At 38.8% G+C, this 23,977-nt stretch overlaps 1 protein-coding gene across 3 annotated transcripts in view; it reads left to right on the top strand.

Moving 5' to 3' along the window:
- The window catches only part of MDFIC (MyoD family inhibitor domain containing), an 89,491-nt gene extending 71,740 nt beyond the window's left edge, over nt 1-17,751 (top strand). For 2 of the 3 annotated variants that reach the window (XM_075929460.2, XM_075929455.2), the window contains one exon: nt 12,710-17,751. In XM_075929460.2, the coding sequence (XP_075785575.2) occupies nt 12,710-12,957 (248 nt within the window). In that variant the 3' untranslated portion in view covers nt 12,958-17,751. The remainder of the gene's footprint in view (nt 1-12,709) is intronic. The other variant, XM_006122532.5, reaches the window with a different exon arrangement.
- Nucleotides 17,752-23,977: the final 6,226 nt, after the last annotated feature.

Below are 23,977 nucleotides of genomic sequence, written 5' to 3'. Positions count from 1 at the left end.
TTGAGTTACAGCTCAGAACTAAATCTTTTTCATTGGAAATGTAACAACTTATGTGGCTGAAAAAGGTAGACGATTAAATGGAATGTCACAGTGGTGACCATTGCATCCTGGGTTGACTCATTTTTTCAAATACATGAATACACATTTGCTTTTACTAATTGAAATTGCCACATTGGAATTAAAATTTTAACTTCTTTTAATTTTTTTATGTTGATATAAAGAAATAGTCTTTTATGCAGATTTTTGGCATCATTGTCATCTGCTGAAACGGTATTAAATTAAGAGGGATTCCTTATCACTTCATTCCCTTTGGAGCCTGAGTTTGGCCCCCCAGGCTAGTGTTTCCCCAAACTGAGATGGTACCAGTGGGAGAAGGATTACAATGTTAATGAGAGAAGCCGGTAGATAAACTCACCAGCACCTTCCCGTCTGTATTTTTGGCAGACCTAGTTTGGACGCATCTCATATCCCACATGTGGACATTGAACTTGAATAAAAAGTTTAGGAAAAAATGCAGTGAACGCAGTATTCTGGTTCGACATGAATCATGTGCCTTGGATGGATAAATTGCTTGAGAGGTTGGGGTGGCCTGGTATATAGTCTCCCTTGGTTTGACCAATGGATATTGACAGCCTCCCCTCAACCCTGAATCCCATATGTGGGTCTAACATTTGCATTATGACAGCATACTGGGCTATCTAATGTAATGTTCTTTGTCCAGCTAAAGATGCTGCAATATTTCCAGTTCTGCAGTTTAAGTGATAATCGATCGAAACCGTTGAAAATATAGCAGCTGTCTGAAAGAGGAATCTCATTGACCTTGAAGTGGTCAAAGTAAAATTTGCATTAAATGCAACCTCGGCTATTCTTGTCTGGAATTTTACCATGCTGCAGTTAAAAATAAGAAATTGCTGGAAATAGCAAAATTGAATGGGAAATAGAAATTCAAAAACTAGACTCGATGGATTTTATACAAGTATAAAGTTCTTAAACATTCACGTTCAAATGTGTAGTTTAAATATAGACTCAGGGCAGTTTGGCACAAAATAATCTCAGTGAAGATGCACACAAAGTAAGCAGTTTGGATAAACACATCCACAGCACAAAAAAAAACAAAATTGTGATATCAATCTTATTTAGATGTGTTCTCTCTCTAGACACTGTAAGTGGCTGTTGAAGGGGAGAGGTGCAGCATTGTCATGTGGTTATGGTGGGTTTGCTGTGTGTTTCGGGAGAGGGGTCGGACTTGCATTTCTGAGGTTGCAGTCCTAACACCTTTGACCTAGGAACCCAAGAGGGGCCCTGAAAGAAGGGATGTTGTCCCCAAGAAGACTCTAGCTACGACTGTGACTGTGCCCCAAACGGAAGAGCTGTGGCCTGCTGGAAAGTGACCAGCAGAGGTGTGAAACCTGGAGTGGACTAGAGAGTGGTCTGTACACTGGATCACCCCTTCTGGGCTCTGAGTTGGGACCGAGGTCCCCCTCCCTCTGTCATGATAGAATGCCAAATGAAGAAGAGTGGATACACTGGAGTGAGAAGCCTGTGGAATTCAATCTGTCCAAACTCCCCTTAGAACAAAGTAGACTGATGAAAACTGTGGAGTTGCTGCCAGACCACTGGGCCCACTGGCTATTAGACTAACCTATTAAAACTCCCTTGGATGAGTGCCTACGGATTGCGGTAGCTATCCCTTAAGTATTAGTAGTATTCATAGTGTTTTCCCAACAGAGGGAGGGATTACTGCAGATTCTGAGGTATCCTTATCCAATCTTAACTGGCAATACTTAAAAATTAGATTATTTTTCTTATCAGATTGTATTTCATAATTCACATTATGGGTCCTGATGAAAGCTTCTATTTGTTTCCTTTTGTTTATATGCCCATTCTTCCGGGTAGCTTTTTATTTTTTCTGAAAAAGATAAATTACTTTTGTCATTTTTTTAAATGTTTGAAATATCACATCTTTTCGTGTTTCGAACTTTTATATTTTTTTCCCAAGCTAACTATATGTTTAGTTAAAAGTGGCCTTGCTAATCTAGGGAGAACTATATTATGGATATATCCTGTTTGTGTGGTTTTTAAAATTTTGGTTCAGTATTTTGCTTATTGATAATGAATATTTTCAAGCTGCTGTGCAGACAAGGGGAAGAGGAGTTCACATCATAGATAACCGAGTTTATGCCCTGCTACCTTTTGTACAATGCTCTGTCAGTATATACCATATATATATCTCTATTTAAGTTAATAACTATCATCATTGTTGTTTTTCTTTTGCTCAGCTGGCTTGTCTTAAGCTTGTCTTTTGTTTGTCTGACTGCTGTGCTGCTTTGGTTGTGGCCTGTCTCTCTGACAGTGCTCCGTGTTCATCCTGGGCTTTCTCCAGGTCTGCTCCTCCTAACTGCATGAGACCTGTAACACCTGCTGAGACTTCTGTTCATCTCTCTGTATGGGCCTTGAGCAAACCCCTGCTGAGGACCTCAACTGCCACTTTGATTGTGGTTTTGCCCTTTTTGATTCTTGCTGCGAGACAGGAGAGTGCCTGGAGATTTGTTTTGAGTTGTCTGAATTCTGTGAATATAGTTAACTGAAAAGCTGACCAAGGTCAGCATTCTGTAAGTGAGCTTATTTACCATTACAGACATGAAAACCTTTTATCATATATGACCTGCTTGCCTGGTAGAAAAGCTTATTGGGTCAGTTTGTGACAGGTTAGTGTCAAGTATTACAAAAGAAGCAAAGATCAGTCTGCATGTGTACTTTTTCTCTACATGTTTGCAGTGTAACATGGCTGATCTTGTGCAGTATAGATGGCCATGTAATGGATTTCTTAAAATCTTTTTGTGAAATAGACCTAACCAGTTTAAATAAAAGAAGTGGTAGGAGGTAGTTAGATGGGAAGCTACCCCAAAAAAAGTTTTTAATCTTTAACGTTACATTTGGATAATGAGGAATTGTTAATGTGTATTCTGAAGATGGACGTTGTGCCAATACTAATACTGTTCATAATAATTCTGACCTTTAAAAACAAAATTACATTTAAATATATAACTAAATCAAGGAATGATTTTTGCCAACTTTGATCAAGGAAAGTTAAATTTAGGGTAGAGTTATCATCCAATTGCAGCAGTGTGCTCCAAGATACTGAACCTTTTCTTAAAAAATATAGATAAAGAAAGGGACCCTTTGGTCTCTGTTTTCAGAACCAAAATGTGCTGGTCAGTAGGATTTTTGAAAGACCCCTGGGAGAGGGTTTTTTAGTTTTTGAGGTCTTTTGGTCTCTAAATGCTTGAAGTATGAACCTGCCTTTTGGCAAAAACAAATAGTAAGAAGTTAAGGCTGCTAGCTCAAAACCTAACTTGGATCTGTGTCATTCACCAATACACCTTTCAAATCTAGACATTTTGATGAGCCTTGAAGTAAGTCTTCTATATCCTCGTCTGGAAGAATGGTAGAAGTTTGTGAATAATTTCCCATGAATAATATTCTCCACAAATTAAAAATTACTTTTGCTTACAGAAGTTCCATGGGGAGATTATGATTTCCTCAAATGTATTAGTTATTGAAAAGTTTTCAGCGCTGTTTTGCAATGTATAATACTATGGCTTGTTTTAGACCAGTTTACTGTGAAAGGTATACTTACAGAATTCAGACTCTTAGTTGTTTCTGATCCCAGACTAAATGAGTATAAATATTTTAATTGGGAGGGAGGAAGAAGCCATTTGAGCTTTGAATCTCTCAAGGAAACAGCTGTTAAATAGATTACAGTGCTTAAAACCTGCATGGATTTTTGCCTGAGGTATCATAAGCAAATTAATACAAAATTTAAGTATTGGTTGGTTTTAAAATCTAAGCTGCCAAACCTGGACTAGTTTGTGGTATTTGTTGTGACACTGAAAAGGATTTAAAGAATCCTGTTGAAGAAATCTTAAAATACAGCAGGATATTCCAGAGAACTGGGAAAAGAGTTACTAGTGTGTTAATGGTAATAAGAATGGCCTATATTGGGTCAGAATGATCTAGTCCATTTAGCCCAGAATCCTACCTCTTTCAGAAAAGAGGTGCCCCAGATGGGGTGAACAGAACTGGGAATCAAGTGATCCCAGCTTCTGGCAAACAGGCGAGGTATACCATTCCTGTCTATCCTGGCTCATTGCCATTGATGGAATTATCCTCTTTGAAATTGTATAGTTCTTTTTTTTTTAACCCCGTTATGGGCCCTGTTGGCCTTCACAAAATCCTCTGGCAAGGAGTTCCATGAGTTGACTGTGCACTATGTGCAGAAATTCTTCCTTTTGTTCATTTTAAACCTGCTGCCTATTAATTTCATTTGGTAGTCCCTGGTACTTATGTTACGGAAACAGATAAATACATTTTCCTTATTGTTTTCTCCGCGCCGGTCATGATTTTATAGACCTCTCTCATATCCTCGCTTAGTCATCTTTTTTCGAAGCTTCAAAGTCTGAATCTTATTAATCTTTCTTGATATGACAGCTTTTCCATACCCCTAATCATTTTTGTTGCTCTTTTTCTGAACCATTTTTAATTTCAGTATACTTTTTTAGAGATGCAACATCCATACATGCATGCAGCATTCAAGATGGGAGCATATCATGGATTTAAATAGGATTTATAAATTTTCTGTCTTATTTTTATCCCTTTCTTATTGATTCCCAACTTTGTTCTCTCTTTTTTTTTTTTTTTTTTTTACTGACACTGTGGATAGTTTCTGAAAACTATCCACAATGATTCCCATATCTCTTTTTTGAGTGATAATAGCTGATTGAGACCCCATCGTTTTATATGTATAGTTGGGATTTTCCAATATGCATTACTTTTCAATATTAAATTTCATCTGCCATTTTGTTGCCCAGTTTTGTGAGATCTTTTTTAGTTATTCACATTTTGCTTGGGACATAACTATCTTAAGTAGTTTTCTAAGACCTGCAGATTTTGCTTTCTTACTGTTGTTAGCCCATTTTTCCAGAACATTTCTGAATATGTTGAATAGGATTGGCCCCAGTACAGGTCTCTGGAGGACACCACTATTTACCTCTCTACATTCTGAAAATTAACCATTTATTACTATTTTTTGTTTCCTATCTTTTCAACAAGTTCCTGATGCATGAGAGGAGAGGGCCTTCCCTCTTATCCTATGATGGCTTACCTAGCCTAAGAGCCTCTCGTGAGAGGGACCTTGTCAGAGACTTTCTGAAAAATTTAAGTACAATATATCCACTGGATCCCCTTTGTCCACATGCTTGTTGATATCTCAGAGAATTCTAATAGATAAGTGAGGCATGATTCCCCTTTACAAAAAAAATGTTGGTTTTTCCCCCAACAAATTAAGTTCATTGGTGTTTCTGGACAGCTTTGTTCTTTACTATCAGTTTCAACCTGCTTGCCTGCTAGCGAAGTCAGGCTTACCTTCCTGTAATTGCTGGGATCACCTCTGAAGCCCTTTTTCAAAAACTGGCATCACAATAACTGTTGTTCAGTCATTTTATACAGAAGCTGATTTAAATGATAGGTTACAAATTACATTTAATAGTTTTAAAAATGGGTGAATGATGGGAAAATTTATTTCTGCACAAAGAAGTACATTTTTGAAGTTACCATATCACTGAGGTGAAGAGTGGCTTTAGTTCAAACCTTCGGCTGCTATGGTTTATTAGGAGACAGTTTTAGGCACAGCAGCCCTACTCCATATTAGGGATGTAGAAGTAGTTTAAAAATCTTAGTGATTACACGTGCTGTGGACTCTGCAGTACAAAACTTAGCTTTATACAGTGCAGAGCCTGCAGTGAAGCCTTCCCGGGAGCAGGGCTGGTAGAGGCTGCCAGCTCTACTCTTGAGAGGAAGTTTGGCAAGTTACCTCCCCAGGAGTGGGGCCTTTGCTGCAGGCGCTGTGCCTTGGGGAGCCATGGTGTGCACCTTTTTATATCCCTACTTTGTATTACAGTATAATGAAGACAACCCTCTCTATACCAGAAAGGAATAGATGTTTTAAAAGTTGCCGAAAGGCACCCTCCACCCCAGATTGCTGACCTTATTCTTTTTCCATAATCTTTGCTCATCTTTGGGAATGTAAAATGAAACTAATGTTCCAGATGGTTGGGTTAATGTGTTCCACTTCTGACTCATCTCTAGCACCTGCTATGGTTTTTAAATGCAAGTGGAAATAAACTCCATTGGAAATAATCTTTCATTAAAACACTATCATCAAATATATTTGTGCTTATCCAAGATGTTCTGGTAAGTAATCTATAAGGATTTGAATTTGGAACCTGGGAACAAGTGTTTTGAGATCTTATGAAAGGAACTGGAACATAATTATCTGCAAATGGGTATGAAATTATCTTTTTGATTGTATCTTGTGTAATATACTAGAGGTGCATGTGATGTTGCTTTTAAGTAACTGGCTTACAAAAAAGATAGGGACCTCCAACACGCACTCGTTCAAGAGGCAAAGATGCTTCTAGTGTTGGAGATGAAAAACCAAGATATGTTTGCAGCCAGTTGATCTGTTGCACATGCTCATATCCTCACGGTTTCTCCTTTATTCTTTTATGGCTGTTAGTCTCTATTTTAAATATTATCTTTATGACATGCTTAGATGGGATGTTGTGATAATTGTGCATACATATTTACCCTAATTAAGAGCTCAACTGTAAGAAGTGAGTGTAAGTTTATAAGATTTCACCATAACAACAAATCTTGATGTGAAAAGATACAAAAGACAGACTGACTGTATTAGTCTCAACAAAAAATCCTACTTGTGTTACTGAAGGACTGTGTTAAGATCAAGCCTGGTAAACAAGAATAATGTGTGGGAAATCAGTGACCCAAAACTGGTGTATCCGAAACTAGTTTAATAGGTGGACAAAATAATGAGGGAATCCGCAATGCTGTCTATCACTCCCAATTCTGTCCATAGCTCCCTTTAAAGAAAGAAAATATGTGGAAAAACTTGGTTACTGGAAAGAGCTTCCCATCTGCTTGCCACTCCACTGTCTTTGAGGCCCCAAACCTTTTTCTTCCTGATTCTGAAAACTGTTCTGATCAGATTGGACCAGAGAGTGGGGAGTCAGGAGTCTTTTTGACTAAGTTCCAAATACACTTCGGTTGTGAGACTTCGCTTTTCCCTCTGTCTCCCCTTGTGAGTCCTTTTTATTCTTTATTCTTTTTCTTTTCCTCTTTTTTCCAGCAATGAGGTTGCAAGTGGGAGGCAACAGAGATACAGAAACTGCATTTCTATCTTTGCTGTTTCTTTTGTCACTCCTTTTGCATGTATTTATCTTATCTTCTGTGAAACAGATCTAACTTTAACAGCAGCTCGGCCTATCCCTGCAAACTTCTCTTTTCCCCAAAGAACAGTTATCTTTAATGCCATCTAAGCAACTGTCAGAGAAGTTGTTTTTCCCTTCTAAAAATGCTCCCCAGCTAAAGAGACAAGGAATGAGGGAAGTTTCTAAAATGGAAACCTTCACTACTTTACATTCCAGATGCTTGAGCTTTTTTTCCTTCTTTTTTGGAAACGTTAAAAGGTTTTCTAATGGGGTGCTTGCCATGGTACTAAGAAGGCCGAGGTGTCTGTGTACCAAATCCTGAACCTTATTTAAAGTTGTTTAATGTTGGATGGTGGCTTGGTTATGTTAATACCTTTGGTCTATATATTCCATCTAAATTAATACCACTGGGGCCTTCTCTACTAGTATGTTCTGTTTAAATATAACCTCCGGGTCTGTAATAGCTTTGCTTATGTGTACCTGTGATACCAACCAAAATATAGAGAATTTGGAGGAACTACTGAGCCGCCAAAAGTTTAAGGTTAGGTTGATGGTGGTGATCACAGCTTGTCCATCACAACATGTTGTATAATCTTCTAGACCAACAGATGTTCAGAGCCTGATTTAAAATCAGTAGCATGGGGGGAAAAGTTCCAGTAATGTTTCAACTCTGCCCTTGAAACGTGGCCCATAATTTTTGTTCATCATGCAGTTGAGTCACTGGTTACTGAAAGGATAAAGAAAGTAACACAGATGTTATGCCTTTTTTTCATTTTCTGAAGTCTCTGTAGGATAAATAAACCTCATAGAAAACAACAAATCATCTGCAAATCATCTTCTGAGCAGAGAATGTATTAGTTTGCTATCAAGGCAGCTTGCATCAGAATAAACACTATGTGCATAAGTTTCTGCTTCTCTCCTGTGAAGAAGAGATGAAAGAGAAAAAAGCATCCACAGTGACATCCATAATAGAACCATCAGCCAAAATTAATAGTGCATCATTTCTTTGTGTAATTGAGCATACATGGATAGCTTTGGCCTTTGATAATTAGCCAAGAGTGAAGTAGCTTTATTTAGACCAACACCGTCTGTCTGCTTCAGTAAATATCTACATAATGGAAAGCTTTGCAGGTTCCATGGAATGTCTTTTACTACACTGAGAAATGAAAAGACTAGTGAGTTTAGTTTTGTGCTTTAAAAGCCAGTACATCAATATAGTGCTTTATCTTGTGTGTATCTGTTAATTTCTATCTCTGATTTATACATGGCTGGAAAATGTGCACAATCCTTACACTTATGTGACTGTTGTCTTCCTCACCTAGTTTTCTCATATCAAAAACAGAATAAATAGAAGATCATCCCCATGACCAGTTAATTAATCACAGCGAAGCTTTGGTCATCTTCAGTCAGCTAATATTTCCTAACTTCATTTCACATATCTGTTGAGTTTTGGTTGAAGGTCATTTATATGAGTGTTGGATTGAGGGTTTTTTTTTTTTCATATAAAGAACCCATTTTAACAGACACAGACACCCCCCCCCCTCCTTTTTTTTTAAGTGATTGGAGCTTATCAGTATTTCCCTCTCACAGTTCTCCTTCCCATGCAATGATATGGAATTTCTGAGAGTTGTTCTGTTTTTCTTGCTCTCTTTCTGGCTTTAATACATCTTGAAGGTTTATTCTTCACTACCTCAATTATTTATATAAATTCATTTGTTGGCTTAAGTACTGCACATAACCTAAGATATTTATGTATGCAGATGACAATGGTCTTACCTACTGCTCCTTATAATCCTCTTGTCAACACTTTCCTGTGTCAACTGGCTCAAGGAAAATCACCTCCTTCATTTATATTTTTAAACATGAGAACTGCAACTTTGCTGTTTCCTACCAAAATTTGTAATTGGTCATTAATCTTAAAATACATGTTTATAATTTTAATTTCTCAGCTACTGAATGTATGTAAAAACTCATAAGTCTTGTTTGAGCACAGTCACTCATGGTATGTCTGTGCTGTTCGTGGAAGGTGTGATAGGCTTGTACTGGGACAGTTAAACCGTACCGAAGCCTATACTGCCAATCAGGGACTCTGGGTATGTACTCATAATGGGGATTAGAGGTTGAAGGGCCCTAGGCCTAAGCAAATTAGCCCTTCATCCCCTCGTGCTCCTGGCACGGAAATGGGGTAGAGGCAAAGGGGCTTCTCCTGTCAACCCAATGCTCCTGCTGTGGGGATAGGTCCTGTGCCCCAGTCCTGCTCCCTATCAGGAGCACCTGTTTTTTTTTTTTGGTTTTTTTTTTTTTTTTTGCCACTGGGAATGTAGATTGCTGAGTTGTGCTAAATAAAGTCCGCATGGGTGGGCTTACAATAACACTGCTGTTTACAATATGGAGTATACTTAGCACACATGCTGACACACATATAAGTTACTAAGCTTACTTATTTTACTACATCTAGACTTCACAGATATACTTTGGTCAAGTTTTTCCATAAATCCTTTTAAAATGTGACACAATCTATAAGCAAGCAAATATAATTTTAAAAATATTCTTAAGCATAATGTTAAGTTATCATGACTATTGCCTCGGGTTACATTTACAGGTTAGCATGAAAATCACCTTGCTATAACTGTGTATGAATGGCTAAACAGTTTGACATCAAATGTTTTTGAAATCTTATAGCTATACCTCTAGAAAAAACACTACAGATTGAACCATTCTAGTCCAACACCCTTAGGACCTGACTGGTGCCGAGCCAGAGAAATTGCCAAACCACTGGAGCTCAATATTGTCTAGTACAATTACCAACACTGCTCCCATTAGGCTCTTGGAAGGAGTCATTTAGTGGTTAATTTAGAACTAAATAACAGCACAGAACAGGGTGAACCAGTACTGGTGGCTGTAAACAAACTTTACGGGATCATGGGGAAACTTGACCACACCTGTGATAAGTGGACATCCAGCTAACGAAAATCATGCTGGACCATGGATATTGCCAGACCAGAGAGTGCTGAACTAGAGGAGAGGTTTTACCTGTAGTAATACATTTTCCTCCATTGAGCTATAAATATTGTTAATCTAATATAGGTTTTAATCTGTCTAATATTCAGAACTGATTATTTTAATCAAATTTGTTTCATACCCAAGTGAACCATTCATTTTTTTTACAACGTAAAAACTTTAAAGTGGCAAGACTTTTTAAAGCAAAAGGACACTGTAGGGTAATACATTTGTAAAACATACGCAGCTTTAAATGTACACCTCTCCAAATAATATCTGTTGCTGAATGAATACAAATCAAACTTGTATGCATGATATATGCAGCTGTATCTGTAGGTTGTTTTTCTGTTGTGCATTTCTGAACATACTGTATGGAATTGGGTTTCCTTTGAGTTCATTTTAATGAAAATCTGATAAATGTAAGTATTACTTTTTATTGCTCAGTTTTGTTATTCTTTCAGTCTTTAGCATAGTGTTAGCACTCAAAATCAGTGACAATTATCCGATATGATTACAGAAGGCCTCCGCTTTGCAACAGCCCGATTTATGACCCATTGCACTTATGACCATTTCTGTAAGTGCGGAAGGAGCTGAAATCCCCCGACTTATGTCCTCGGCCCCACATTTATGACGGGGTATGATGCATGCTGTAAATGTGGACTCAAGTTATGACGCCTCCGACTTGTAACGTTATCTCCAGAACCAATCGTGTCACAAGTCAGGGGCAGCCTGTACATGTATTCATTGTTTGGATGTCATATCTTCAGTTAATAATGTATGGGGTACCACTTGAGTGTGCACGTTCTCATTTACTATTTGTGATTTTTTTTCCGTGCTCATGATAGTACAGTATTTCAGTTCCAGCCTCATTCTCATTTCCAGATAGTTTTAAAAATCAATTAAATATAAGCTTGGTAGAAGAATGCATGATTTATAATGTGGGATCAGAATAGACTTCTTTCTTTGTTGAAAATGTAGATGTATGTATGAGCCATTGATATGGCTATTTTGGAGATTAGCCTGATATCAAAGAGAAAACAAAATCCTCCTGCTGGTGTGGCATCTATTTTGCTATGGCTATTAGGGATGTAAAGGACTAGTCAACTGGGGCTCTTATGCATTTCAAAGTGGAAGCATCTGGGTGGAGCCTGGAGTCAGTGGGACTTCCCGCTGGCCCTGGGATTCACTTAGCATTCTAACTTTAAAATGCACAAGATCCCTTGCCTAGTATCGTGTTCATTTCAAAGGTGAAATGTGGAAATGCCTGTCGAGTAGTCGATGGAAATTCTATCGACTACTCAACTAGCAAATTAATCGCTACTTAAAATCCCTAGTGACTATAAACATCAACATAACAAGCAAACACATAGTTTATACATAAAATTCCAGCTGCCACGGCCAAATTTTACTTTATTAATTCTCAGCATTCTGTTTTTGTTTACAATCTAGAATACAGATGCAAAGGTAGGCCAAAAGGAAGCACTTTAGATAACTTGATATTTTTTCATAATCTGGTAAATTCATGGGCCCCACAGAAGAAGTGAGTTTAAAAGACAAATTTGGAGGAGATTTTAAAGACTGATCACGCATTGTACTTGCGGAGGATTCACTGCATAGAATATATAGAGCAGTGGTCCCCAACGAGGTGCCTGCGGGCGCCATGTCACCCGCCGGGCCATTTCTGTGTGCCCGCCAAGTGATCGGGACCAGCCCCACCCCCGGGCACGTGGTGCATGGGCGGTGCCGACCCCTGAGCGCGCAGCGTATGAGTGGCCCTGCCCCCGGGTGCACGGTGCAAGGGCAGCCCCACCCACAGGTGTGCGGTACATGGGCTGTGCCGGTCCCGGGCGCATGGCGAACGAGAATCCCTGCCCCAGGGCACGTGGCACAGGAGCGGCACAGGCCCCAGGTGCGCAGCGCATAGATGATGCTGGCTTCTGGGTGTGTGGCACAGGAGCGGCGCTGGCGCCGGGAGTGCAGCGCATGGGTGGCACTGGCACTGGGCACGCAGCATATGGGGGGCCCCAGGCACGTGTGCGGCCCCGCCCCCAGGTGCCCTGCGCGTGAGTGGCCCCGCCCCAGGGCGCCCGGCAGCCCCAAAAGGTTGGGGACCACTGATATAGAGGGTAATGTGAAAACAACAGTAGAAAAAGGACATGACATCTGCCATTAAGGCTAGCATAACTGAATAATGGATATGGATATACAAGATGTGATCCAAGATTTAATCTTGGCTGTGTTGTGGCTTTGAAGAGTACACAAAATTTGAACTTCATGCAACAGAGGAGAGGAAGTGTTGCTGACTATTAGCAATAATAATAAGTAATTATGTGATATACTTGATGTAAAATATAATACTGATTTATTCTTTTTTGTTCTTTCTTTTTATATGTGGCACATTACAAAACTGGTTCCTCCTGAAGATTGCTGTGTTCACTGTATCCTGGCTTGCTTGTTTTGTGAGTTTCTCACCCTCTGTAATATTGTTCTGGCACAAGCTTCCTGTGGCATCTGTACATCCGAGGCCTGCTGTTGTTGCTGTGGGGACGAAATGGGGGATGACTGTAACTGCCCATGTGACATGGATTGTGGAATAATGGACGCTTGTTGCGAATCATCAGACTGCTTGGAAATCTGTATGGAATGTTGTGGAATTTGTTTCCCATCATGAAATATTTTTATCTTTTTTATTCTTTTAAAAACTGGAGAGCTTTAAAAAATACTTTTGAAGAAAAATAAGGTAAGAGTCTCACACAGTAACCTAGTATTTGCACTGTTAGCTAGCTAAGTTTAAAGAATCGTTAGAGAAAACAAACCTGTAATCTAACATGTTTTATGGTTGTTTAGTATGTGAAATTCTAAATTACTTTCCAACTCCGTTTAGCTTTGCAAATAGGACAGTTGACGGCAATCAACTTAAAGGCCTGATACAACAGACTTTTAATGTTGCTGTTTGAGTTAAGTTTTTGCCAGAGAAAAGACTACAAAAGCAGTGCCTTAGATATTACCACCTTACTTACTTTAATGCTAAATGCTTAAATAGCCTTTCATACCTAAAACACTTCTTGCACGACTTGAAAGCAAAATACCTTAATTTAATCTTTTATGGTTTGAAAGTAACCTTTGCCTATTAGATTTTGAAGTGAATTGGTCTTGGCAGAGTGGTCACACTGAAATGTTTCTTTGATTTTTGGGTGATTTTCTGTACTTACCATGGTAAATGCTGGTAATAGGTGAAATCCAGATTTATTATGTCAATGAGAGTTTTGCCATAGACTTAAAAAAAGACCAGTATTTCACCCACTGGCTTCCAAACCACAATAAACTTTTTAAATACAACCTGTATTTCCCTTCTGTGTTAATGATACCAGAAATAATTAATTTTAGAACAAGTCTAGGTACAACATGAAGTATACCCCTTCTCTATTGGTCTATATAATCAAAGTCACTCTAATTATATATAGGAATATCAAAAAAATTATCAGATTCTAAACGTGCCAATTTTTGTGTCTTTACAGCCACATATCCTAATTTAGTCACACACACACACACACACACACACACACACACACACACACACCCCTAACCTCTTCTCCCTGTTCCTGTGTTGTAGGAGAGATGCACACAAATAGGGGGAATGGGCAGACAGAGAAAACAGTGAAACAATTAGACAGGAAGTACTGCCAAATGCAGAAATTAACTTCTAAAATATTGTACACCCTCTCTCTGAGTTACGAACGAGTTACAGACCAAACAGTTGGCCGTAACTCGATCCATTCGTAACTCGGACTCCATTGAGTTACATGCAACTGTGCTGTTTGTAAGCACGGGTCGTGTTTGTAACTTGGGGACCGCCTTTACGACCGCTTTGGGAGCTTTGGTCATAAGTGCGAAAGGTCGTAATTCGACCATTCGCAACTCGGGGAGTGGCTGTATCTTAAATAATTGGTTCTGTTAAGTGTGTTACTTATACACAATAAATAAAGAATTTTCAAATAGTTACTTTTAAGTTAGAATCATAGAATACTAGAACTGGAAGGGACCTCGAGAGATCATCAAGTCCAGTCCCCTGCCTTCATGGCAGGACCACATACACTCTATATTATCCCTGATAGGTGTCTGTCTAACTTGTTCTTAAATATCTCCATTGATGGAGATTTCACAACCTTCTTAGGCAATTTATTTCAGTGTTTAACCACCGTGACAGTTAGGAAGTTTTTTTTTCTAATGTCCAACCTAAGCCTCCCTTGCTGCAGTTTAAGCCCATTGCTTCTTGTCCTATCATCAGAGGCCATGAAGAACAATTTCCCCCCTTCCTCTCTGTGAGACCCTTTTAGATACCTGAAAACCACTATCATGTCCCCTCTCAGGCTTCTCTTTTCCAAACTCAACAATTCCTTCAGCCTTGCCTCATAGCTCATGTTTTCTAGACCTTTAATCATTTTTGTTGCTCTTCTCTGGACCTTCTCCAGTTTTTCCACATCTTTCTTGAAATGTGGTGCCCAGAACTGAACACAGTACTACAATTGAGGCCTAATTTGTTGATTGTGTTTCTCTAAAACTAAAGGAACTATAGTAATGTCTTTTAAAAAAAACAACCCTAACATTCAGTGGGCTAATTTTTTCTCTTCATTGTACCATGTAAATATGGATTTTTCTTGGTGTAATTAAGTTGGGCCAGCATCTGTTCTCAGCTATTCATTACAATTTCCAGATGTTGGGAAATAATGGTGCAACTACTAGTTGTCTCTGCTCCACGTCTATGGCTCATTAGTTATGTTACGTAAACTACCTGAACATCTTGGTCTCATGTTAAACTTTGCTATCTAGACTCCAGATTTCTCCTGTTGGTAGCTTGTTGTAGTTTGTTGGTCCTCGTTAATTTAAGTCTCACTACAACAGTGCTTGATGGATAATATCACATTTCCATGAAGCTAGTTGACCATAAAATAGTTCTTTTCACTGTATAGAATTCAATTTTTGCAAATGTGACAAACTGAAAGAGCATGGGAATGTGAAATTGACTGACAACACATTGTTCTTATCTAGAGCCTGGTCCTGCAAACACTGTCTAGTGGTGCTTACTACTGTGAGTTCTCTCTGAAAATGATAACCTTAAAATGGCTGTATCCTCCACAGTTCTGTTAAACTAGGGAGATGTTTCCTTCTGCTTTGACTTCTCCCCAGTTGTGGTATATTCCACTTCAATGCAGATTCATTCAGCAAGTATCTTTGTCCATTTTTGACAATTACTACAGTGGCTGTACACATCTGGTTTTGCTACATAGGTAGGTAGGGCCAGATTCTGATCTCACATTAAGGTTTTCTCCTCTGTCATCGTTTTCCAAAGTTGTGACTTCATTAAGGAAGTGCTCAGATTTTATGTTAATGGACACTATAATAGAGCAACTAAATTGTTAAATAGATAAAACTCCTGAGCTCAGAATCAAACTCCTGGGCTCTTTTCTGACTCTTTACACCCTGAACTATGCTGGAAAGGGAGAAGAGTCATGCTGGTTGAAAGGCAGTGCCTGGAGGCTTTTTGCCTTTGTAAGATAGAATGCCTCTGGGAAACATGGTGGGCATCGCAGTAAGCAGTGTGACTTGTTGCTCTTGGGAAAGTACACCCGTGGTGTCCTGCACTCTAACCACTAGTCACATGTGGCTGTTTGGTCTGTTGAGTGTGGCTAGTTGGCTTGAACAATGTGGCTATTTGGCTGGTTGAGTGTAGTTAGTTCAGAACTGGTTGGACACCACAGGGTAGACAGTACTTTCCCCAACACTGTTCTAACGGATGTCACCACAGTAGTGTTTGGGAAATGCTCTTTGGGACCAGGTAGCACTGAAGACTGTGCTAGTTCTCCCATCTCTTGTGTTGCTTAGCACAGCCAAATAAACTATGCCTTCCCGTTGTTTTAAATGTGCTTGTGAGTCAAGGGAGAAGGGCTTTCTATGTTGTCTTGGGGTGCACCTCTGCCAGAGTAGTCACATTTTGGATTATAGGTTTCTGGAAAAATGAATGTCTGCATTATTAAGATTTTAGTAGATAGATACTAAATTTTAAGAATTGTTCAGTATTGCTCTTGAAAATAAATTACTATACCATAGGGCTGCTATAGACGGGCAAAAAATTATGGTCTGTGTTTTCATGGTTTAAGATGTTTGTTCATGTAGATTGTTATACATACATACATATATATTCTGCTTGTAGGATATAAGGATGTGAACGACTAGTCGACTATCCGATAAGCAAATGCTTATCAGATAGTCAGTTAGTCGCTTCACTCCCTTGCTGCCTCTATGAGAGAGAGGCAGCAAGGGAGGGGGGAAAAAAGGGGATGCTTCAAAGCGGCAGTACCACGAGAAGCCTGGGGTCAGCCACTGGGCTCCATGTGATGCTTCTGCTTTGAAATGAGGCATGCAGCTCAGATCCTCAGCTGGCCCGGGCTGCACACAGCATTTCAAAGTGGCAGCGCTGCATGGAGCCCAGGGTCAGCTGCGGATTCCCCCACTGACCTCGGGCTCCATGTGGCGCTGCCTCTTTGAAATGCCACGGGGAGCACAGGATCAGCAGGTGTCTGCTTGAGTCCCCCTTTGGCCCCGTGCTCCCTTCAGCGCTTTCGCCTTTGAAGTGTAGCAATAGCACTAGGGCTGTTGCAACACTTCAAAGGCAGAAGCTCCTTTATGGACTAATCAAATAGCCGATGAGCCAAATAATTGAAATTTTACATCTTTCGTAGGATATTTCACAAATGGAAATATTTTGGGTTCAAAGTAGAAAAAGGTGGGAAATGCATATATTTCATTCTTTTTTTTTTTCTAAACAGTGTACTTCCAATGTTGTTAAATGAAAACCAAGAACAGTTCTGTTCATGATTTATGTAATTAGAATCTGGATATTTATGTATATCTTATTTTAATATTTTCTTGCATCCACTTGATTTGGGAAATATTGGGAATTGAAAATACTGGCGGGTTATAGGACATACAAAATCCTTTCAGTGATTTGGAACTATCAAATCATGGCAGATTTAATTCTGAAAATTTTATTTGTGTGATATGTTTAACATTTAAATATATTCTGCTACTATTTGTCATAGAAATATTAGCATTTTTGTAAAATTTATCTCTGTAGCAGAGAATATTAGTGAGTAGTTAAAAGAACTTTTATATATTTATATTCTTAAAATTCTTTTTTGTTGTGTCCACTCTGTAGGCAATCTTATGAGCACCTTGTGTAATAAAAACAAGCAGAACTAAAAGTAGACAATGTGAAAAGGTATAGTTGAAATAAAAAATCATTACTCATCAAGTTTGTAAAATTTCTGGTGGACATTCACAATGCTTCAGTTTACAGTTCTGCAAATTGGCCCTGTTTTTTACAAATTGGTAAATTGCTATTTTATATTAACTGGATCTGTGTAATTGTAAAACACTATTTTAAAATAAAATAACTTTATTTTGAAACTTTGCCATACTTCATTATTATGTCGTTGTCTTATTACTGTTTTGCATTTAACATTACCTGAAAGTCTCTGCATACAGACATTGCTTTGTAGGCCTACTGTTTTATTACAGGTGCCTAAATAATATTTATGACAGAGAGAGAGAGAGTGCGCGTATGTCTGTGTTTGGAGACCAATGCTATGGTTACACTGAGGCAAATACACTACATGCCCTTATCAGATAACCTTAAATCTTTCTACAAAACCTCTGTTAATCTAAAATTTCTGAGTCCTACAGATGTCAAAAAGCCCTCTGCCTGGGCTTAGATCTTTTTTAGGCATTTGGAAACACTGTCAAAATTGTCATGTTAAATTTAGATTAATGGGCTAATCGATGCAAATTGCATCCACTATTCAATTAGTCAATAAGGGAGTATTCACTTTAGAAGTGTTGCATCAGCCCCAGAGCTGTTGCTACACGTCAAAGGTGAAAGCGCTGTGGGAGTACCGGGTCAGTGGGCAACTCAAGCAGTCCACTGCTGACCCTGGGGTCCCCGCGAGTTTTCAAAGCAGCAGTGCTGTATGGTGCCTGGGCTCAGCTGGGGACTCTTAAACAACCAACTGAGCATGGGTGCCATGCAGTGCTGCTGCTTTGAAATGCCACAGGGAGCCTGGCATCAGGCTTTCCACCCTAGGCTCCATGCGGCGTTGCCACTTTGAAATGCTGCATGCAGCCTGAGGTCAGCTGGGAACCCAGGCTGCCTAGGCTCTGGCCCCGGGCTCCGTGTGGCGCTGCTGCTTTGAGGCACCCACTCCTCTCTCCCGTCCCTTACTGCCTCTTCCTGATTAGAGGCAGCAAGGGGGGGCAAGTGACTAGTTGACTAGTGTGTCAACTATTCAATTAGAATTTGCTTATCTGATAGTCAACTAGCCTTTCATATCCTTACTCTGTTGTGGTTAGAGTTAAAAGAAGGTAAATCAGAGATTTTTCTCTCTGAACCAACAGTAGTGAAGGTATTTGGAATACTCTTTGAAGCACCAAAGATTGACTCAAGAAGAGAGAAGTGGCCTGAGATGCTCTATATAAAAAATGAGGATTCACTATACAGAGACTAATCTTCCTCACTTCCTAGCTAAGCCTTCTAGTACTTTTATACTGCAAATGCTTTCCAGTTCTAAAGGTAGCGACATGCTCTTGGCCTAATATGAACATCAGAAAATGGAAAAGTCTTAAAAGTTATCCTGTACCCACTTGAACTTGTTCAGGGCACTCAACTTTCTAGATGATGAAGTAGACTACCTATATACAGACCCATTGATCTAGGAGCTTTGTCATGAGCATTCACCAAATGTGTGCCAGTGATTTTTGCACCAACTAGCTCTCTTATCAGTCTTTACCATGGCCAACTATTTCCATCCTGGTTAGAAAGGAGTACCATCTTCACTCCGCAAAATAGGAGCAGAGGTAGGTTTTGATTACAGGATCAGGGCCTATATGTGGCTTGACTTTTTGTTTTTAAATTTTCTGCAATCTAATTTTTCCTCCTTGTGCCTATGCATTATAGTACTGTCTAGATCAACACTTTACTGAAATACAAAATAGTACACTTTTTTGTATAACTTTTAATACACGTGTAACATCTTCTTCTTTTTTTTTTTTTTTTTTTTTTTTTTTTTGAATGCATGTAGTATTTCATTGCCATAATAGCACAGGATAATTTGGGAATCTTTTATATGAGCCTCTAAAGCAGGAGTAGGGAACCTTTTTTGAGCCAGGGAGGTTACTGACCCACAAAAAAATCAACAAGTGAGAAGCAGAAAAACAAAACCAACCCCAAGCCATCATTGATGTAGTTCCCAACTGAGAAGGAGAGACTCTCCCCATAGGAGAGTCCCATAGTCTAAATGGGTCCAGGCCATTTTGTGTGTTCACCATGTTTCAAGGATCCACACAAACCAGAGGCCACATCCAGCCCCTGAGCCTTAGGTTCCCCACCTCTGCTCTAAAGTGTTCAATCAGCAGTCAAACACTATTACAATTTTTTTTCAGCCAGACATGCATCCTTCCTTAGCTACTTCATCACTGAATTGCACCTAATTACAAAGCTACTTCAGGTGCACTAAACAGATATTATACCTAAGTTTCATACCTAATGTAGGGACATTGCAAAAGATAGGATAGTTACTACTAAGTGAACTTAGGTCATCATCATGCATGCACTTCTGGGAGCAACTGGTATAAATTGTTGTAGCACGGATATTATGACATTTTATACAGCTGTGGCTCTCTCTGGAACCCCCCTTCAGGAAGTTGAAGGCTGCTATCAAATCCTCCCTCACTCTTCTCTTCTGCAGACTAAATAAGTCCCCTCAGCCTCTCAAGTCATGAGCTCCAGCCCCCTAATTGTTTTAGTTGCCCTCCACTGGACCCTCTCCAATGCATCCACAGCATTCTCCTATAGTGAGGGGCTCAGAACTGACTGCAATTCTCCAGATGTGGCCTCACCAGTGCCGAATAAAGGGGAATAATCACATCTCTATATCTGCTAGCAATGTTCCTCCTAATGCAACCTAATATGCCATTAGCCTTTTTGGCTACCAGGGCACACTTGACTCAGATCCACTTTCTCATCCACTGTAATCCCCAAGTCCTTTTCTGCTGACCTGCTACTTAGCCAGTTGGACCCCAGTCTATAAAAATGCTTGGGAATCTTCCATCCCAAGTGCAGAACTCTGCACTTGTCCTTGTTGAACCACAATTTTTTGTAGCCCAGTCCTCTTAATTTGTCTAGGTCATTCCGGACTCTACCCCGCCCTCCAACCTATCTACCTCTCCCTTTAGTTTAGTGTCATCCGTAAACTTTCTGAGGATGAAATCTCTCCCCTCATTCAGGTCATTAATAAAGATGTTAAACAAAACTGGCCCTAGAGTCATTCCTTGGGGGCACTCCACGTGAAATAGACTTCCAACCAGACATTGAGCCATTGATCACTTTTTGTTAATGAAGGTCACATATCAGCCTTGTGTCTTTTGTTGTTACTACTAGATTTTTTTTAAAAAGGTGCTTTTATGCACTCCAAAATATCTGAACTTTCCAAAGAAACTTAACTTGGGCAGAGACATATCCTATAAAACTATAGTATAAATGGTCACATTTTCAGAGTTAATTTATTGAAACCAGTGGATTAAAATGCAAATGTACATACAACTTTAGTTAAAGTAAACCAATGAAGCTTTAAATATAACAAAGCAAAAGCAAACATTTACCTGGAACAAAATGTGTTTCAACTCATCTTCCTATGTTTTGATGCTTCCCATTCTTCATCTATATTTATCTTATTTAAATAATAACAGCATGCAGTCCTTTTTTGGGTCTTTTTCAAGTATCTAAACTTTTGATACTATTTATATTTTCAGTCTCTTACTGGATATTAACTTTGTATTTAAAATGTTGACAGCAACCATACACAAAATAAAGTGCTTGATAAAGATCTTGTAGGTGTTAGTCTCTGTGGGATTGGAGCAGATATGGTTGCATGTTAGGGCTTGTCTATAGAGAATGGATTATGTGATATGTCCAGCATGGAAGCTAGAGGCATGTAGGTAAGAACAGTAGTTAATAGGTTTCTAGTATAGGGTGGTGTTTATATGACCATCATTTATTTGTACTGTACTGCCCAGGAAGTGGATCTCTTTTGTGGACTGGTCCAGGCTGAGGTTGATTCTGGGGTGGAAATAGTTGAAATCCTTTTGGAATTCTTCAAGGCTCTCCTACCTGTGAGTCCATATGATGACGATATCATCAACGTAGTATAAGCAGAGATAGGGTGTTAGGAGACAGGAGCTGGGGAAATGTTCTAGGTCAGCCATAAAATGTTGGCATATTGTGGAGCCATGTGGGTATATAAACCACACCATCAAGGGCTCATGCTCTTACACATCCCACTTATGTGATATATGCCGTGAAGCACCAGCAATGTCCCTTTATCTTATATATTGACCAAACCAGACAGTCTCTGTGGCAAACAATAAATGGGCACAAATCAGACATTAGGAATGGTAACACACACAAGCCTATAGGTAAACACTTTAACCTATTTGGACAGTCAGTAATTAAAAGTAGCCATCCTTCTATAAAAGAACTATATCACCCAATTACAGAGAGAGACAGCAGAAATGGAGTTCATTTACAAATTCAAACACTTTCAACTTAGGTTTGAATAAAGATCTTGACTGTTAATGAAAGCATAAGAGAGACAATTTTCCCTCTTGATTTTTGCATCTCCTCATCAAATGTTGCCACATCCACCCTGACTTAATTAGTCTCATTAACACTGGTCCTACAATTGACAGGTAACTTCTTTTGCTGTTTTATATATCCCGGATTTTGTTATTTCCACTCCAACTCATCCAATGAAGTGGGTTTTACCCATGAAAGTGTATGGTCTAATAAATCTGTTAATCCGTAAGGTGCAATAGGACTCCTTGTTGTTTTTACAGTTACAGACTAATACAGCTACTCCTCTGAGACTTTTTTCTGAAAAAATTGACTTCTGAAGGTAACACATTTGGAGATCTCCAGCTATTAGTAAGATACTTACTATGGGTTTCCTACAGCAACTGTAACTCATCTGTGTTTTACATATAGAACATGTAAAGGAGATAATGTATCATCTAATATTACACCTATGTATAGTAATAGAAAATGCCATTTATGCATAGGACCCTAAAAATACGTGCACTTGGATGATTAAATTCACTTGAGTAGAATTTCAGCCGGGGCTCCATAATAGATTTATTTTTTCTATGATCACAGGTGGTCACCCTTACTCCTGCTGAGTTGCATCCCCCTGCATGAGTTGCCTTTTTTAAATCAGTGGGATTAGACATAGAATAATGGCCTACTGCTTCCTGAATCTGGGCGTAGTGAAGTTAACACATTAGGGAAAAAATCCTTAATTTTAATTGGTTTCCTCTGTAATAGTGTATGGAAATCCATTATTATCATTGATATTTTTCATATGGAACTGCTTCAAATAAAGGCCAGAAAAGAAATAAAAGCTTCAGAGGGGTAGCCGAGTTAGTCTGTACAGGATAAACTTAAAAAACAACAAATAGTCTGGTAGCACTTTAAAGACAAAACATGAAGATGGAATTATGCGCTTTCGTGGGCACAGCCCATTTCTTCAGAAATAGAAAGAAGTAGTACAGTACTTCACAAAAATCTTGGTTAATCTCTGATCAACGTGCGTCCAGTTAAAGAGCCAACAGACCTCAGAATTTGAGCTAGTATGTATAATTTTTATATAATAATAATAATAATTTTGAAATACAAAGTTTCAGAGGGGTAGTTAGTCTGTTTTAGCAAAAATGAGTCTTATGGCACCTTAAAGTCTAACAAAATGTATTAGCTTAACATAATTTGTTAGTCTTTAAAATGCCACATCTCTCATTTTTAATATAAAGTTGACAGTCTTGAAATGATTTTTTTTTCTGGATGGCCTGCACATATTTCTAAAATTAGTAGATAATCCAGTGGAATTACGTAGTCTAGCTGCTAAATTCTATAGCGATTACAGCTGTTGAAGACTGGAAGGTGGAAGACTGGAAAGTGGAAGATGTGCAAGCAAAACTGCAAGAGGTAAGATATGATTAAATGACAAGGTTTTGTTAGCCTGCCTTGAAAACATAACTCTCCATTTGTCTGTTTCTTGATGTGGTGGTAAGATACCTTGATTGCATAATTGATGAAGGCTTCAAGTCATGGCTCAGAATCCACAATAACTTCAAGGTCATTATGAATAGTGTACGAAGGATAAAGAGAACCATCGTGGAAGAAAACCACCATACATGACAACTAATATTTTAGTGTCAGTGATCACTTTTTGGCAACTATACTTTGATGAAGTTAAGATTGAGAAAGGGACATCATCTATGACTGAAATTTATATTCAGTCTTTTTACATCAGAGAGAATAATTAGACGTATTTACGCAATTACATTTTAGTAAACTATTATGCCAGTTTAACTGTAACACATATTCTGGTAAAAGTACATTAAACAGCAATCGAAAAGCAATTTAGCTCCTGAAGGCATTATTTTGTAGCTAATTATTCACAAATTAATGAAGAAAATTAAATTCCAATCACTGAAAAAATGAAGCAATTGTCAGAATCAGAACTACAGATTAGTTAAAGTAAAGCTGTGCAATGCATAACAGAATTAAAGCATTCTTTTATTCAAAT

Source organism: Pelodiscus sinensis, chromosome 1 (assembly GCF_052426305.1).
Source record: "Pelodiscus sinensis isolate ZL-2025 chromosome 1, ASM5242630v1, whole genome shotgun sequence".
In the NCBI taxonomy this organism is placed as follows: domain Eukaryota; kingdom Metazoa; phylum Chordata; order Testudines; family Trionychidae; genus Pelodiscus; species Pelodiscus sinensis.
The sequence above is the reverse complement of the archived record's forward strand: the minus strand, read 5'-3'. Positions and strand labels throughout refer to the sequence as shown.